Raw genomic sequence first — 19,838 nt, 5'->3', positions numbered from 1 at the left:
TGTAAAGAATGAAAGCCTAAATTATGATCATCTGCTTCCTCATTTCATCATGTAATCTGGCCAGCCTTCTGCTAAAGTTGTGGTAGAAGTTGAGTAGTAAAATGCCGTATGATATTTAAAACTTTGTTTTCTGTGGCTTTGACTGTTTAAATATCATCAGTGTAGAATTAAATTGCAACTTTTTCGTGTACGTCTATATCCGAATATACAGAGGTAAGTGGAATGTTGAAGACTCTAAAAACTAAACTACCAATTTTATTTGCTTTCACCTGAATCATCATTAAAATTAGTTATTGTACTCAAATAATATTGTCAAGAAGCTATTTTATACTTTAATTTTTATGCATTTGTAAGTTCTAAGGATTTTTTCATATTTTGCTGTTCGGAGGTACAAATATATTAAGTACCTAATGTCCCTGAACTATTGGTAATTTTACTATGCTAGATTTAGAGGAGGGAGGAGGAGTCGGTCCGGAGATTTGATTGGTTGGGTTATTTAGAGAATCTACGATTTTTGATAGAAAAGGATCTGAGCAAGACATTTTAGCTAATGAATCAAAAACAGATATGTGGTCATTATTGGCTGATTATTACTCCATCTGCTCTGTGCTAACGTGAAAATCAATTACTCTGTCTCTTTCCCACTGACAGCGTATGTTGATCGGGCTGGCAAGAGATCTTCGAGGGATTGCCTTTGCACTGAACACAAAGACCAGCTACACCATGCTGTTTGACTGGATGTATCCTTATTACACTATGACAATACCAGCTCTGTGCACAGAGGGATACCAGGCCCCTTGCATTAGTTTAATAGTATGGCACAGTAGGGAAGAGGAAACAAAGCTAAATGAACTAATGTGTAATCAGCTAAAAATTACAGCACAGTGGCAGCAGTGCAGTTAACTGTGAGTACAACATTTGGAAACATATCACAGAGAGATCACTTTTTTGTTGTATGACATTGGGAACTTTGAAATCACCCTCAGAAATATAACTTACACTGATTTTATCCTGATAACAAGACTGGTTTGCCTAACTCAGATCAGACAGGGTATTCGTTTCATTTTTGAAAAGCCATTAAATGAGTTTAGAGGTCTTAGTCTCAAGTACCAGTCTGGGGATGGGTCATTTTATGTGTTGTTGCTAATTGTTGAATTATAATCATGTAAGATTTTTTCATATGAAGAGACTAGTTTTTCATGATCACAAAAGGATAAAAAATTTAGAAAGGAAAGTAGTATGAATTTTCATTTAGGATAATTGCAAAAATCTGAATAATGTGTTTCGTATTTATTTTCGGGTGTGATATGTTTTGTTATACCTAATATTATTTGTTTTAAAATACCAGTTTTAAATTCTGATAAATTGGTCATTACTGATGGTGTAGGGTACTTTTTCTTCTGTTGGCATATGAAAAATAACATTATTATGTGTTAATAAATTTTAGGCATACTTATTTCATTCATTTATCATATGAGTATAAATCTCATTGGTACAACTCTAAGACACTGAATTTTTAAACGTAACAAAGTTATACCGTTTGTCAAATACATTTTTTTTTGCATCCCAACCCTTCCAGTAACCTGAGTCCCACAGTTAGCTGGGTAATAATACATTGGTAATGTTTTCCTCTAGCAAAAAGACTGAGTCTCGGGCTATGCCTAGAAATACAAAATGACAAAGGACTTAATAGGTTGCATATAATTTATTGAGAGCTTTAAGCATTAAAAATAAATTCACATCCGACTAGGATAGATATGATTTAACTTGTGCCTGGCACACAGTAAGTACTTAACAAATGCCCTAAAAAAAAATTTAGAAACTGCGCCCATCAAAAACGTGAAAGTATTAAATTTTTTTACATCTCTAACAAATATATATATATATATATATATATATATATATCGGGACAGAGATGGAGATATATGAATGGTACGTGAGCAGGAATATGACCACACGTCAACATGCAGTCTTGAAAAATCCTTATTCACCTTTGGCTAAGAAGAGTGGTCTACTCTCTATTCTCTAGACCTATCCTATACACCTGTTTAACATAGCCATTATAGTGTTAACTCTTTTTTAAAAGAGCTTTTTTTTGAACTTTCAAAATCATAAATTCCATCTTAGCAGCACAGAACTAATACTGATTTTGTAACCTAAAATAAAATTAAAGGTTGTAAAGCAATTACTCTGCATGGGTTGGTTAGTAGTTGATGAAAAACGATTTAACCAACAGGTACGTTCCCCAGATGCACTTCAGAGCATTAAAATCAATTGCCATCATCAGTTAGAGAAGGAGAATCCATCGTGATTGCAAATGTTTCCTCTAGAATATTAGCAGGAGATATCTTCAATTCATGTTTTTCAAAATTCTGGCCCTTATTTTCCTCACTTTGATTTTGGCTTCCTGTAACCCTGTGAAATTTAACTTTTGCCCAGTAGATGGCAAAAATGAGCAGAAATTAATTCCTAGGACTTGGTTTTGTTTTCAAGTAGGAACCATTGTCTCCTAGATTTTCCCGTAGATGATGATGTTATTAGGGTCAAGGGTGGGAGGTGAAGTGTCAGGTATGCTGAAAGCTGTGTTAGATTGCCAAATGGGATTGTTTTGTACCAGGCTTGCTTATACTAATTGAGTTTCAGTAGCAAATCAGCCTGCTTGGAAAAAGGCCAAAGGCTTTTCATAATTGTATTGACAACAAAATGAATATGATAAATGGTGTTCATTCAGTTGAGACAAGATTTATAGTTTTCCTTTGGGCAAGGGGTGAAGAGCAAATATTTATAATAATACTAAAATTTGTTTAAAAGTTACATTATTCGATGATTCAAAAAGCTTTATTAAAATATTTCCAAATACTTTAAGCAGTTTCAGGTGATAAAGTACAGGTTCTTTCCAAAGTATTCCAGTAATGAAAAATGAATAAGTATATGATAAAAAAACATGGATATGAAAGTCATTTATTCTTCCTGAAATATTGATATGTCAAAACGTCAGTGACGATTCCCACATTACCGCTCCAGAAAGTTTATTTGCTTTTTATCTGCAGAAATGTGGGTTCTTTAATTTGTTAGGCAATACTAAGCTTTCAGAAGAAACATGGTATAAAAGTGCATGTCATCTTAAAGTAAAATCAAACTACATTTCATTAATGGAGATTATTTGCTTGATAAAAAGATGTTTTAGTGGTTAGCTATTTAATTCAAAAACATTTTCATAAACTCTGAATGTATTAACTGTGCTACATAAAACTACACATGGATTGCAAACTCAATTTTTGTTACTCCATCATTCTAAATTTAAATTTCCTTAAAAGTATATGGGCGACCATCTCCATCCACTGTTTGTGCATTTATTTAATCAGCGTCTAATATTTGATAAATTTTCTTGCCAGAAAAATAGGGCAGCGGCAAAAGAAAAATGTTCTGCTATCTTATTGCACTTAATTGCTTTTTTAAGCTTTGCCAGGATCTTAGCTAGACTGTGGAGGTGAGATTTTTGAGTGAAATTGAAAAATAAAGAAAGAAATCCTCAAGTTCTGGAGGTGAAGAGTCCTTCCTCTGACAGTTGTTAAAATTCTCATTATCTGGCTTTTAGCAACTTGGCTCTCCATATTTAGGGATGGTGATTCTGATAGTAAGGTAATATCCATGTGTGTGAGTGAGGTTGAGTGACAATCTCTTGTATACTGTACCCGTAGAAAAATGATAGGGCCTTTTAACTTTTTATTCATAGTGAAGCTAGTTTCCCTAAGTAGGGCTATTCAGCCAAGGTGCTATCAAATGAATATTCTGTCTCCCACACAGCAAGGAATTCAGTTTGGAACTGCCTATATTTCATAGGAACTTAATTTAGTGTTGGGAAGAAGGGTGATTGTAGTCTAGTGTTAGCAGGACATAGAGTTGAGTTGTTTTTGCAGTAGTGGTGATGCAGTAGGAGTGCACTGAACCATCCGCACTCTCTCCACCAGTTCTAATCCCTAGGAACATGCAATGCTAGACATATGGCAGGGATAATAAGTATAATCTATGGTCATGGAATAGGATGTCCCCGTGAGGCCTCCGGCAGTAGACACGGCTGTGCCATCCTCTATCTTGTAAGCCTTTGCAAGTCCTCATTGAGTGTCTCAGTCAAGGTGACTTTTTAAAGGATGGAGGAGTTCTTTTCGGCTTTTTCGTGAAAACCAGGTGACAAGCAAAAACCAAAATGCACAGGTAGTTGTCCTCTCTACCACTAGATATACTGAAACCAAGAAAACAAGAGGAACCTCCCAGCAGGGCCTATGACCTGGTGGTAGTTGCAAAGCTCTCTTATTCCATAAGTTAAGTTAAGCATTATTAAATGTTCACTCAGACCAGGGAGATTCTATGTGCAGATTTCGAAGATCCAATTCTAATAATTGTGTGAAACGAAGTCCTTATCTCTTTCTCACTGAGGAGGAAAGGCCTCTCTAAAAAGATGTATCTACCACCTGTTTCTGCAAGGTGTCCTTTAACAGGTAGTGTAGTTAATAGTAATTCTCAATATTATTATGATATTTAAGTGCCTTCATTGTGCGAAATCCCTATACTGAGTGCCAAAGTAGATAACGATAATTAGTTCTGACACAGTCCTTGTCCCAACTGGGTTACTGCCCAGTTAACTGTATAAGCACCAATCGGATCAGACTTCTTTCAGTCCCAAGATGTAAAAGCAGTAAAGAATCTAGGAAAATCCTAAGAATTAGCAATCTTTAACTTGCTTTAGAAATAAAAAGTATTGTGAGGATGTTTTTAAACCAAAAATCAAGTTGTCGGCATGTTTCTACAATATATTTTACTAACTAATTGTAGAATTGCCAATATAAAGAGGCATCCGTCTCAACGCTATTCAATGAATGCCGGCTCTGTGGGCTGTAAATTGTGCTGGAAGCAAAGATAATCACATAAGGATGAAGCCATGATCCAAATAAATGTTCCACTAAACCTACAGTTTTCCAAAGAAGAACCAGTTAAGAGGACAACTGGAGAGTTCTCCAGGCACACTATCCAAAAAGCGATGATCCCTTGAGTGTAAGCTACTTAGCAGATTTTTGGACAAGGATCTCATTGTGGGCAGGGACCATGCCTACCGACTCTGGTATATTGTACTCTCCCAAGCACTTAGTACGGTGCTCTACATACAGTAAGCTCTCAATAAATGTGATTGATTGATTGAATGGGACTCTGAACTACTTCAAATGATCGCTTAATCTGTGGTTTCAGTGTGAGCATGAGTGATTTGCTGTCACATCCTCCATCATTATCCTAAAGGCTTCAACTGAACTAACTGAAAAAATATTAGAATGTTCAGAGAAGCCCAAAACAAGTAATGTACCCACATTTTTCTAAGAAATTTCTTAGTTCTGTATTCTTTATTTTACCCAGAAACATCATTGAAGTGTCACAACATCATTAAAAATTCCCAAATTCATTGTCTACTGTCAATCAATAAATGATATTTATGAAGTGCTTACTGTGCAGAGCACTGCACTAAGGGAATGGGAGAATACAACACAGAGTTGGTAGATATATTCCCTGCACACAATTAGCTTACAGTCTAGTAAGTACTATATCCCGATTAGTACTCTTAATTGGTTCTGTGAAAAGTGTGGTAGGAGAAAGACTGTTAAACAAAGGATGTAGTTGCCCGGAAAGAAAAATATAAATGTATTTTAAATATAAATATATTTTAAAGCAGTGATAAAAAGCACATTTAGTTCATTACTAAATAGCATTGTGAATATGCTATAATAATTTTAATTAAATGACTTTTTCTGTGATTACTTAATTTTGACAGTGCTTTCTTTTGCCAAAAAGGCACTTTGTACTAACACACTAGATGTCATTATCTGTGCTAAATAGATACATCACTATCTAAAGCTAACTTGAAATGGGCTTTACTCACTCTAATAAAATCATTCAAAATACTTCCAAGTTTAAGGAAGAGGAGGAAGGGAAGTAGTTAAGCTTGTAGTGTTACCTCCACCAGCATTCAGTGGCGTTGAGTGCTAACCCTAGTTGTGGGCAGAAAATCTGTCTGTTATATTGTTATATTGTACTTTCCCAAGCAAGCGCTTAGAACAGTGCTCAGCGCTAAGAACAGTGCTTCACACATAGTAAGCGCTTAACAAATGCCATTATTATTATTATTATTGTAGAGCTCTGCACACAGTAAGGGGTTCAGTAAGTACATTCAACTGACCGACTGACTAAATGAACATTATAATGGGGTAAGGCTGTACCTGAAATTCTGCCAAGATGCTCTCTAAGAATATCCAAGTGCGTCCGTAAAGACTGTTCAATGGAGAACCCACTTGCTTCACATACACTCATTTCCACATGCAAAAAGGCTACTGGAAATTTAATCCTTAGAATATATTTAGCCTACCAACCAGAGACCCAAGAGTAAGATTCATGTCAATCTCTTTTTAATTTACCTGTTTAGAAGACATATGCTGTTCTAATAATCAACCATTTTCCTAGGAGCTTGCCTCTGTCAGAAGAATATGATCATTGGCATCCCTTTCTTTTCTTAGAATACTGTAATTTGTATCCCGGGCTCTGTCCTAAAAGTGAATACTGATCTCAGAAAATATTGTATTCCTAATCGTTGTCCTTACATAATTGAAAAGAATGAAAAGCATTTCTGTTCACGATTCTGAAATATAAAGTTCCAGGACCAATTTTTTCTGAAAGATGCTCATCTTTGGAACTACCAGTCACTCATATTTAATCAGTGAATAGGATTTATTGAGCACCTTGTATTTGCAGAGCAATGTAATACGCACTTTGGAGAGAACGATACAATGGATTCGTTGGAAATGTTGCCAGACCATGCTTGGGCAATCCTACCCATGTGAATTAACATAAGTTTGGCACCACACCAATATCTTATTCTTTTCTGCCTAACTGGAAAAATAAAATGGAACCTCTTTTGCTGTGTTTTATGATGATGATGCTTCAAAATAGGGTGTTTTTATATTTGAATAATTAGTGTTCATATGAGAATATTCCTTATGACTGTAATGCAGGAAGGCAGCAAGGCCTGGTGGAAAAAATGAAGGACAGGGAGTCAGGAGACTCACTTCTAAGCCCATCTGCCTCTGGTCTGCTATATGACCTTGAGTAAGTCACTTAATTTCATTATGCCTGTTTCCTTATGTGTAAAATAGGTATGGTTCTCCCTACCTTATAGAGAAGCAGCATGGCTCAGTGGAAAGACATGGTCTTGGGAGTCAGAGGTCATGGGTCCTAATCCCGGCCCTGCCACTTGTTAGCTGTGTGACTTTGGGCAAATCACTTAGCTTCTCTGTGCCTCAGTTCCCTCATCTGTAAAATGGGGGCCCCACGTGGGACAACCTGATTACCTTGTAACCCCCTTAGTGCTTAGAACAGTGCTTGGCACAGGGTAAGCGCTTAACAAATACCATCATTATTATTGTTGTGCACCCCCTATTGAGCAGGGTCAGTGACTGACCGGTTCTTAGGTGTGTTCATAGGAAATGCTTCCATAAACTTCTATTAGTGGTCCAAATCCTGCCTGCAGGCCAGGTCTGCAGCAACTTCTACCAGGTTAGCCACAGATTATTCTCAGCAACCTCCTGTAAAATTACAACTCCTAAATATATCGTGGGTTATTCAGGGTGTCTGCAATGAAGCCACCATGGGCTGATATGAATGAACTTCCCTAATCCCTCTCCCCTGCCCTGTATAATTGCTGGCCCAGAAGACACTTATCAAAAGCCCAAAATAACTCATGGGCCAAATGACTGCCCATCCGAACGTTAATGAAAATATATTTTAAAGAATGAACAAATAATAAGTGGCCATGGAAAAAGATTCTCTAATCAAGTGTTTTAAGATGTTGAACTGAACTAAAATTATTAGTCTTGTTTGATGGAAGCCAGTGTCAAACCTAGTAACTGCAATTAACTCTCCAATGAATTTTAGAATAATGTTAAAATCCCAGATTTCAAGATGGTTTCTTCCTACCCTCTCCATCTCTCCTCTCCCCCCGACTATATAACAAATCTTACAACTATCATCAGTCATGATCCTTTGATTGTTACTTATCCCGTTTTACTTATGGGTGATGTGGGTTGAAGTACCATTGATTATTTCCTTTTTAAAAGCAGGGCACAATTTATTCTGCCTTTTATTGTAATCTCTTCAAGAGTAGTGAATAAGCAGATCTATCTAATTTTTGGTGTACAGTACTAGCACAGAATTACAAAAGATAAGCATTTAAGAAATGTTTTTTATTATACTGATGACTGTGTTACTAAAGTAGGACTTGTTGATTGATGGATGACTTTGTTTTAATTTCATTTGTCTGTCTTTGCCTTCATCATTCAAATCATGACCTGCATTTACGCATTTTAATGCTTGAACTTTATTCAAAATTAATTTTCATTATTTTAGTATACTAATCGTAGTTCTTTTAAGCTTAAAATATTTATATTAATTTTTCATTTATGCTAAAATAGACATTTAATAGTCTGCAAATGATACCGATCACAAGAGAAAAATGATCTAGAGTTCCAAAATAAAGCATGTAAATTTTTTAAATTGCCCATGTGATGCAACCAAATATTTAATCCCAAAATGAGCAGTATATGTTCAGACCGAATAATAGTATTTTGCACTTGCTTTCTTTAACTGGTTCTATAAAAGCTATTCAGCATATCTTCCTATTCTTCAGCGAGCTATTGAACTCTGGTACCAAGAACCTGAATGCACAACTCCCATCCTGAAACTTATGGCAGAATTATTGCAAAATAGGTAACAAGATGAATGGAGAGGGCTATAACTAGCTGCAATACTGGTGGGCTTGATAAAGTTGGGATTTCCACGGTAACCATAGGTGGCAAATCAGATTGGTCATTTCCCCCTTTCTTTTCTTTGACTTCTTAAAAAGAAGAAATTTTCACATTATTTTGAATGCTTTAAGAGCATTTTCAGTCAGTAAAAGAAAGGCTTTCTCTGTCAAGCTGAGAGTCTTTCTCATTCAAAGAGCAAATATTTTCACTATTTTAAAAGGCATTTTATATAGGAAAATATTGAACAATAAAAAGTACCATTTGAGCTTGTGGGATTGGTAAAAATAAACATGTAAGGAACATTTAATGGAGGAATGTTACAACAGTTCACTAGATATGTAAATTATGCATATAAATGAGAACAATTTACATCCAGAAAGAGTTCAAATTTAAGGATCAAATGATAGAATGTAGTATCATCCACAAATTCATTTTCTGACATGCACATTCCTACAGAGATTCGATCACAGTAAATCTAAATATTAACAAAGGTGTAACTATATGATGGAAGAGAAAAAAATTGCAGTATGCTAATTGGTTTTACCACTTTAAAAGATGTCATTGTAAATGTGGCTAAGCACCAAATTACCTGTCACTTAGCCATCCAGTTTCATTGATTCCTCTTTGTAACTGCACGTTAGAAGGGAGATGTGCAGACACACAAGGAGTGCCGAATGTGGCTCTAATATTATACTGATGCTGCCTTTCTTGGAGGATAATTTTAAAAATTTATTCCAAAATGAGCAAAAAACTTGACAAAAAGAAAATGTAAGTATAATTTTGAGAGCTTTCATATTTTAAACTGAAATCGTTGGTGTATTGCAAATGTGCATGAAGAACTAGCTATGCATTTTACATTGTTTAACTAAAAATAATGCTAGGATTAAATTAAATTTCAATGCTTTGCCTAGCCAGAATACTTGGCAATTATTGCTGATAACATAAGCATGATCTAAAACAAAACTTAATGTGAAAAAAGATTATCATTGCAAATTTGTTACAATGTTACAAATGTGCTATGATCATTTATGTGGTTTACAAATAATTTGCTTGTAACCCAAAAATAGATCATCTGGTGTAGGCATTTTCACAAAAAATATGGAAATAGTAATCAGGCTCTCCTGCTCCAAGCCCATTTTTAAATATAAAATGAATGCAGATTTACAAAAAACCACTTCCTAGAATTCAAACTAAATCAGTTACCTAAAAGGTTTTTAAAAAAAAAAAATACTGTATTATGCGAGTGCAAAGAAATATGGAAGAGTTTTCAAAAATCTTTAGTTGTCATTATAGGCTTTGATAGTTATAAAACCCTCGGATTTGGGGGATTTCTTGTTTATTGTATAATTGCTATCAAAATGTATAGATTATTTCATTAATGTATGACAAAAATCTAGACAAGTCTTTTTAAGAGGCCCTTTTCAAATTTATGTAAGGGCAAACCAAAATCAAGATGTGCATAATTAGGAAATTTTATTCAAAGCACAGGCTTTCAAGCTACTTTCTATAATCATGCTGTTCCTCCACCTATCGGTTTGCAAAGAAACTGCATATTCTCTTCAGATAACTTCTGCCTGGGTTTGTTTGAGGGTTTTTTTCTTAAGATGTGAACAAGCTAATTTGCAGTGTGCAATATACTCTAACATGGTTAAAATATGGTACAGCATGGCAAATGGTTCATTAACCATTTGCAGTATTAACAAGAGATTTGGGTTTTGCATCTGTTTCTTGTATTTGAAAAATTACAAGAATGTTATATGTGATGTCGATTATGTTCGGTGAAAATAAAGATGTAGTTATGTTCTTATATATGTATGTAAGTATATATCTACACACATATGCATATCTATGTCTTTATTTCCACCCGACATTATATAGAAAGAGGGAGAAAAGAGTTTATGGTCATGAATTACTGACCAGTTTGTATAATATTAAGCTAAATGGTGTTTGAATCCTAAAGAGATTAATATTCAAAGAGGGTCAACTTGATAAGTAGCTAAGAAAAAAAAGAAATAAAGCCAATCATATAGAATAAAAACGTTAACATTCTTTCATTATAGATGCAATTGGTAGAAAGTGCTAGTGAGAGGAAAAGATATGGCCAAATTTAGGGAATGATGGGGTAATGTGGGGAATGGATCCAATGGGAAACTTCATAATTTTTGGCCAGAAAACCTCACTATGTAGCACTTTCTGGGTTGAAGGGGGGAGAAAATCAAGGAAATCCATCATTTTAACTAGAAATGGAATTAAGTCAATTCCTCTCTTAATTGTTCTGGTATCTTTTGTGGGAGACTAGGCATACAAACTGTGCCAACAGTAATTCAGTTGAATGCTGAGGTGCTGGCACTTATAAAATTATGCCAGTTTACCAATTTATCCCAATAGGAGCAGTTGATATTTTTAACCAATGTGTATATTTTCTGTGCATCAAAAATAATGCTGTTATTTTTCAGATCTCAGCGTTTGAATTTTGATGTATCATCTCCTAATGGAATTCTTCTTTTCAGAGAAGCTAGTAAAATGATTTGCACATATGGTAAGTTTGATTTGTCATATTTGCCTTTGCAGTATGTGCTTCTCTTCTCTGAGGAGGATGTTACTTATCTTGTTCTTTTGAACCTTTATGCATTTATGAATTTGTGGAACAGTTAATAAGAATGCTAAAAGTGATATGATCATTATATTGTAATACTGAAAATCAACTGCATATAGTTGTAAGGACAAATCATTTCAGAAAAATGTGGTTAGTTTGGCTAGAATTGTAATGCCATTGAATGAAAGGAATGCACTAGATGTGTTATTTGAAATTCAAAATTGTATTTCCAAAGTTGGGTTACAGTGCCATGATAAAGAAGAGTCATCTGGAATGAGGACTGTAAAAAAAATAGCAAAAAAGAATCTGCAAGAAAGACTAAATTTAGCCAATTAATATTCTCTAGAAATCTAGCCCCCCTGAGGGCTGAATTCTCTTTCAGATATGATCAGTTCTCCAAAAACACTCTACCCCCTAAAGCACAATTCATCTGTAAACTTTTGACTCTTAGCAGTGCCATGACTTCTTCTCCTTGTCTCTTAACACAATTTTATCAGTCATCTGTTTATCCGCTGGAAGAAATCACTCTGAGTTATAAGTGTCCCCATAGTGTCACCCAGGATTGGGAAGGGCTTCCACAAGTGAAGTCACATTATAATTTTGTCTCCAACCCATCAACATACTCATCTGACCAACAGATTGCAAATAGTCATGGTGGACTTCAAAAGCAATTTTTGATTCTCACATTTCTTTCTAAGTGCTGAGGATATGATTTTACTAAGTTTGGTAAAAACCACTTTATTTTAAATGCATAAGAGCAGAATGACCATAAAAGTCCTATTACTTTTTTTTAGAAGAAAAAAATACATTTTAAATTTACTTTTACTGTAGCTCAAGACATGTTCCAGGAGTAGAATTTGTACCTGTTACAAGGTTTCATGTTAAAAGATGCTAAGATGTAATTACGTTTGATTTGTAGCATTTAGAGGCAGTCAGAGTTTGAAGATGAGATAGTACTTGTTAAAAACAGGAATAAATGATTCCAAGTAAATCTTCTTTCTAATAAACTCGTCTATTTTATTTTCATGTGTGAAAATAAGTACATTGCCACAACTTCTACATCTTTTCTCAGATGTACTCAGACTATTTAAAAAAAAATAAAAAATATTTCTGACTGGATAAACAGTATTTGCTAAGGATTTAAGTACCTCAGAAGCAATGAGGTGTGATTCAATTTATATTTCATTACTGCCATTTCCTTCCAATGATAAGATGAATGGCTATAACAATACCTTGAGTCCATGCTCTTTCTTGTCTCCTCACTAAAATGCTGCCTATATTTTTAGCCCTCCTTTCACTTCAACTTGCCTCATCATTGCCCTCCATCTTCCCAAGGTTAAATTAAATCCCTCTGCAACTAAAGAACCCCACTTTTCATATTGAGTGTAGGGGAAAACTTGGGGAAGAGCATTGAAATTGTAGTGCTTTAATGAGGCAAAATGAGGGGGACAAAAAGTGTGGAGAGGAGACGAGAACAAAAAGAGGAAAGGAAACGTAGACAGGGAGAGAAGGGTAAGAAGTCTTTACATCTTTCTCTTCTAGTGGAATCAGTTCCTTCACTCAGGTTCTTGATCTGGAAGGATTCTGGAGGATAGAAACGCATCCGCTGTTTTTAAGAGGCGATTGTCATCATTATCCCACTGTGAAATGCATAGTGTTGTGTTCTGTCTGCAGTAGGTGTAGGCCCTCAACGAATTAAAAGTCATCATGCATATACTGTGGTATTGCTTCTCACCCTCCTCTTTTTCCTATCCCAACACCACTTAATTTGTTATACAGTGCTGCAGGGCCACAGGCTGCTCTTGCTCCCAGACCCTGTACCTATTGGGATGAGCTTTGTTTTGTTTGTTTTAATTATATTTATAAAGCACTTACTATATACCAGGCACTGATCTAAGCGCTGGGGTATTTACAAGCTAATCATAGTCCATATCCCACATGGGACTCACAGTCTTCATCCCTGTTTTACAAATGAGGTAACTGACGCATAAAGAAGCAAGTGAGATGCAAAGGATCACACAGCAGACAGGTGGCAGGGCCGGGATTAGAACCCAGGTTCTTCTGACTCCTAGACCTGTGCTCTATCCACTAGGCCACACTGCTTCCCCGTTCTCTTCCCCAGCCCCAGTTCTATACCGGCCCCTTTCCAGCACAATGGGCTAATCAGGCCTCCTATGACTCCCCTTTCTGCCCAACAAGTGGTGGGAACAAAGGCAGCGGCATCACCCCTCTGGGCCTGGTCTGTGGGAGCTTCTGACCCCTTGGAGTGGTGTTTGTGCCTTGAACTCACTGGCACTCTCTGTTTGCTAGCTGCTGCCATTGACCATCACTAAGAAAATTGATTTCCCTTCTTATGGAATGCATTTTTGTGTACTGTGAAATTAATATTCCTCATTGTATGATGTCTATTGGGTGTTCTTTTCTATTGATGTATCTAGGAAGCCTATTGATAGTATTAATGTCCTAGATGTTCACTTCAGCTCACTTTGTGTTCCATCTTTAAAATCTCCTTACAGTCCATCATCAGCGAAAGCATTTATTTAGCTGTGATTCGTGCTAATGGAAGTGAGTTCAACAGGCCCAGTTCCTATTCTCCAGGATTCCAGATCTAGACAATGTATTTGGTCATGAATGGATATCAAAAGTCATTCTCTCCCTGCTTCCACCATGCCACCTTCTGTCTTAGAACTTATACAGTGACTTCCCAATCTCCTAGGAATCTCCTAGGAAACATGGCTCAACATTCCCCTGCGAAGCAGTATGGCCTAGTGGATAGAGCACAGGCCTGAGAGTCCAAAGGAGCTGGGTTCTAATCCTGGCTCCTCCACTTGTCTGCTCTGTGACCTTGGGCAAGTCACCTAACTTCTCCCTGCCTCAGTTACCTCATCTGTAAAATAGGGATTAGGCTGTGAGCCCCATAAGGCACACAGACTGGATCCAACCTGATTAGCTTCTGTCTACCCCAGTGCTTGGCATAGAGTAAGAGCTTAACAAATGCCATTAAAAATAATTAGACTGAGATGGTCTATTTCACATCCCTTTACTAAGGTGCTCTGGACTTCCTTGCCTTCTTTCTCTTGTGCCAGATAAATCCTCATTTCCCCTACTCGCTCTTCCTTCTGCATCCCATTTACACTAGGATTTGTACCCTTTATTCACCCCACACTTATGAACATATCCGTAAGTTACCAATCAATCAATCATTTGTATTTATTGAACGTTTACTGAGTGCAGAGCACCGTACATTTAATGTCTGTTTCCGCCTCCTTCCTCCCCCCGTCCCCAGACTGTAAATTCCTTTTGGGCATTTACCAATTTAACATTTTCCAATTCTATTATATTGAACTATCCCAAGCACTTAATACAATGCTCTGCACACAGTAAGCACTCAAATATGATTGATTATCTCTTCTCAGTCAATCAGTGGTATTTACTGAACACTTACTTTTGTGCAGAGCTTGGTACTAAGTGGTTGGTACGTACTAAACAGTTGATAGACATGATCCTTGTTCTAAAGAGATTTACAATCTAATGGAGGTCAAAGAAATCCAAATAAATTACAGGTCAGTAAAGCAACCAAGTATAAGGATATGTCCATAATTTATGTAAGGTCTTTGTGGGCAGGAAACGTGTCTAGCAACAGTGTTATATTGTACTCTCCCAAGCATATAGTACAGTGCTCTGCGCACAGTAAACAATAAATATGATTGATTACCTAAGTGCTTAGGGGATGGGACTAATGCATGGGAGAGGCATAAGGAGGGAAAAATAGGGTTGGGTGATAAGAGCTTATTCCGAGAAGGTTCTCCAGCAGAGATATGTTTTCAGCAGTCTTGGAGTTAGAGAGACTGCTGGTCTCAGATATATAGGGGGAGAAAATTAATGCCTGCCTCTTTCAATTGATCACCTCATTTCTTCCTCTGATTCATCTTACAAGTTGTACCCAATGTCTGGCATGTCTTCTCTGTTGTAGCTTGCCAAGTTCTCTCTTTATTCTTCACAGAGAATAAATGGGAGAAGCAGCGTGGCTCAGTGAAAAGAGCACGGGCTTTGGAGTCAGAGGTCATGGGTTCGAAACCCGGCTTGGCCACTTGTCAGCTGTGTAACTGTGGGCAAGTCACTTATCTTCTCTGTGCCTCAATTTCCTCATCTGTAAAATGGGGACTAAGACTGTGAGCCCCACGTGGGACAACCTGATTCCCCTTTGTCTACCCCAGCACTTAGAACAGTGCTCTGCACAAAGTAAGCGCTTAACAAATACCAACATTATTATTATTATTATTATTATTATTATTATAGAGCTCCTGGAATCCCACCTCCTCTAGAAAGTCTTCCCCTAATAAAATGGAAGATAATGAGGCTATCAAAATACCACGCCTATAATTCCCTCATCAGTAATCCATCATCGTCATGGTTATTATCAGTACTACTGAGCACCTACAGGGTGTAGAATACAGATGTAGGTGACTGATAAGATAGGGTGGCAGCAGAAAGCACTGTCTCTGCCCTCAAATTGCTTACAGTCTACTGAGGGAGACAGACAGGAACAAATTTTATTCTTACCACAGGAACAAAAGTAAAAGCATAGATTACACTGATACAAAAAAAGTAATAAATGAGTGGGCTATACAGATACATTAATGAGTGTTACGGGTAGCTGATGAGATGATATGACTAGTAAGGTGGGGAATAACTACTAGGGAAGGGGGATTTTTTAGGATGGCTTTTAAAGTGGGAAGGTTAAAATTTTTTTGCAGGGGGAAGGACATGAGCATTGGATCGGATTCAGGAGAGTTGAAAACTAAGTACCCTTAGGAAATAGTTGGAGAAGAGTAAAAAGTGTGATCTGAGGTAGAATGGAAAGTGAGAGTGAAGAAAAGGAAAGGAGCAGCTGGTAGAGATACTTTAAGCTAATTGTCAGGGATTTCTTTTTGATGTGGAGAGAAATAGGTAAGCCGTTGAAGGTTTTTCAGGTGGAGAGTGATACATTTTGAATGGCATATTAGGAAGATGAACAAGGCAGCTTGGGGTAGAGTTAACTGAAGAGTGGTGAGGCTGGAGGCAGCTGAAGCTCCAGCTGGGTAGAAATGGGGAATCAGAGTGGTGACCATATGAATGAAGAAGGGGCAGATCCAGGAAATATTGGGATGGGGGGATAAACACATATCTAGTACTTGGCACATAGTAAGCACTTAACAAATACCATTATTATTATTATATGTTTAATGTATATTTTCTTTTCATCTCTCTGCCCCTTTACTATATCCACATCATTTGGTCTGCTCTAGAGATTTTAATCTCCAAGAAATCAGAGACCTTATTTGTGTTACCTGCTTTGAACAAAGCTTAGGTCAGTGCCATGAATAAAAGAATACTTAGATATTTTTGATTATATTTACATGGAGGCAACAGAGAGGCTTCATAAATTAAGCATTTACATTGTGAACAGAGAGGTTAGCAGCTGTGGGTAGGTCAATAGAGAGTGGAGCTATAAAGTTGTTGTTAGACATTTGGTTTTACTGTAGGAAGAAGATGTAACCATTTCCCTCTGTTCAAGGAAGATTTCCTAAACTAATTGAGATTTCAGGGGTCATTTATTTCAGTGATGCAAAGGAAAAGACTTGGGAAGTTCTGAAAAGTTAAGCTCATTATGGGCAGGGAATATGTCTGTTATATTGTTATAGTACAGTACTCTGCACATAGTGAGCTCTCATTAAATACCACTGATTAATATTTGACTACCCCACTAGACCAGAAGCTCCTGTGGATCGGGAACGCATCTACTGATTCTATTGTAATGTCCTCTCCCAAGCACTTAGTACAGTGCTCTGCACACAGTAAGCACTCCATAAATATAATTGATTTATTGATTATAGTGTACTCTCCCAAGCACCTAGTACAGTCTTCTGTATATGATTGACATTAAGGGTATTCCAGATATTTGGTGCAATTTAGGAGAAGACCTTGAGGGGTGAATGGAACAATTGGACATAGGAGGGTTTTTGAGTAAAAGTGCCTAACATGAATGAAGGGGTTGTGCAGTGGAGAAGAGGAAAGGAAAAATGAGCAGTGAAAGGTTTAAACAGAAAATGAAGATCTGTATTGTTCAAATATGGGAAGCTACCATAGGGCTTTCTTTAAGAAGAGAGGGTAGCATGATATAAGCAATGAAAAGATAAGACAATGGTTTTAAGGTTGAAAATCCACGAGAGGAAATAGTGCAGGAAGCAGACAATCCCTGTAGAAAATAGTTGCACTACACTCTTCCAGAGAAGAATAACCAGAGCTGTTGCTGTGGAAATTGAGTGAGAGGTATGAATCTCAATGCAAGGAAAAAGTCACCGAATTTGGCAACAGATGCATAAAATGACTAGGCTAGATGCATGAAAAGAAGGTTAGTATAACTAAGAACTCTAAGAGGTTCTTGGTAGTGCTTCTTATGACACAGCAAAATAACCACACAGCTAAAAGCCTCTGCCCAAAGATTCACTCAACAGCTAAAATTAGTATTAGGAGACTGTGTCCACATCCCTAAGAGGCTGCTTTTGGACCATAACTGCCCCAATCTGGGCCATTTCCCTCCCAATCCAAGGATGTCAGGGGGCTTAGAGGAATTCAGGAAACAGCAGGCCTAGTGGATGGAGGCATGGGACAGTTACTGGCATAGGAGTCAGAAGGATCTGGATTCTAATTCTGGTTCTTAAACTTCTTTGCTGGGGAACCTTAGGGAACTCACTTAATTTCTCTGTGCCTCAGTTATCTCATTTGTAAAATTGGGCATTAAGACTGTAAGCCCTATTTAGGACATGGACTGTGTCCAGCCTGATTACCTTGTATCTACCCCGGTGCTTAGAACAGTGTCTGACACTTAGAAAGTGCCTAACAAATGCCATTTAAAAAAATTATTGGATGCTCACCACCACTCCTCCCTTCCCTTCCTTCCCTGAACCCATAGAAACTGTGGAGATGTCTCTGGGGGGGAAGGAAGGGGAGTCCCTTAAGCCAGAGTCCCCAACATCATCCACAACATTTATGGAGCCCTTATGAGCAGAGCCCAGGATTATGCAGTTGGGAACATAGAAGGTATCGTGCCTGTCCTCAGGTCTATTCAAGTTTATAGTCTATTGAAGAAAATAGACATAAATCGCTAAATATCCAGCAGGTAAAGAGTAAGACCATGGCGAATGCAAATGATAAAACCAAGGTAAACAATTAAATATATGACAAATTAGCAGATATATTCAAATGTCATAGTCACTGGTGGAGTGGCATGAGGAATATCTCTTGAAGGTGGAAATTTAAGGGGAGGGTTTTAATGCTTCAGTAAGACTAGGGGATTTCTCATAAAAAAAAAAGTCTTCTCTTCCATTCTCCATCCCTGCAGCAGCTGCGGGACTCCCGAGCCCCAACCCAAACTTCTGTGGGGTTCTGCATTAGACCACAGCTGCCCCTAGGCTTGGATGACTCCTTTGTGTCCATGAAAGCTTTCTCATCCTCTGTCATACTTCCCCGTCACAATGGGCAATGCAGCCCTAAGACCAACTTCCCAAACAAGAAACCTGAGGCTTTCAATTCTAATTCTCTTTCTTTATATGTGAAATATTTGTATAGACGTTGGCTCATAGTGTGCCTAGGGGGAGGTCTTTCTTTATATAGCATTTGTGGATTTTTTTTTACATTTTTAGTAGCACCTCTGCCACTCTGCTCTAAGAGACTGACAGAAAAATAATACTTTCAATATGCTTTTTTATTTATCTACATTCTGTCATGATATACTTTGATGTAAGTTTTTAATTTTGCTTCAGCTTTCAGCTGTTGTAGCAGTAACTGTTCAGGGTCAACAATGAGGTTAGCCACAGTAGCACAAAACAATTTCCTGTTCTCACAGCCCAGGTAACATTTGGATGAGGATTAAATTTTACCACATTTTCCAGTAGCCAGAGACTATTATTTCTAATGAGTTTTAAATTGCTTCTAGAACATGTATTTCAAAACTTAGTGTTGTAATCCATTCAACCTTAGCAACTTAATAAAAGAACAATTCTGTTTTAAATTTTTGGTTAAAGTGTTGCAAGCAGGGTAATAAATGTTATTACTTTTGAAACCTACTGCTCAGTTTAAGGACTGATTGTTTTTTATGCTCAATTTCCGTCTGTCTAATCCTCCGTCTTGTTACCCTCTGAGTGTCAGTATCTATAGTGACATCTGTTGGTTGAAAGGAACGTTGACAGTATCTTTTACCTGTTTTTCCTTTATGTAATTGCAAAACGTAAACCTCCCATTTTAGGAACCAAAAGTAACGTTGTTCATCATCTTGACTCATCTTTATTGAACTAAATTCATCTAAAAGGTATAGGTGGATTTATAAACATATATACTTATATATACATATATATGCGCAC

The 19,838-nt window shown here is 37.0% G+C and overlaps 1 protein-coding gene across 1 annotated transcript in view; it reads left to right on the top strand.

Moving 5' to 3' along the window:
- RANBP17 (RAN binding protein 17) overlaps window positions 1-19,838 on the top strand; it is a 249,620-nt gene that overhangs the window by 183,798 nt on the left and 45,984 nt on the right. The window contains exons 20-22 of the mRNA XM_029050932.2: window positions 652-740; window positions 8,695-8,802; window positions 11,297-11,379. Of these exons, the coding sequence (XP_028906765.1) occupies window positions 652-740; window positions 8,695-8,802; window positions 11,297-11,379 (280 nt within the window). The remainder of the gene's footprint in view (window positions 1-651; window positions 741-8,694; window positions 8,803-11,296; window positions 11,380-19,838) is intronic.

The sequence above is a fragment of the Ornithorhynchus anatinus genome, chromosome X1, assembly GCF_004115215.2.
Source record: "Ornithorhynchus anatinus isolate Pmale09 chromosome X1, mOrnAna1.pri.v4, whole genome shotgun sequence".
NCBI lineage: Eukaryota > Metazoa > Chordata > Mammalia > Monotremata > Ornithorhynchidae > Ornithorhynchus > Ornithorhynchus anatinus.
The sequence above is the reverse complement of the archived record's forward strand: the minus strand, read 5'-3'. Positions and strand labels throughout refer to the sequence as shown.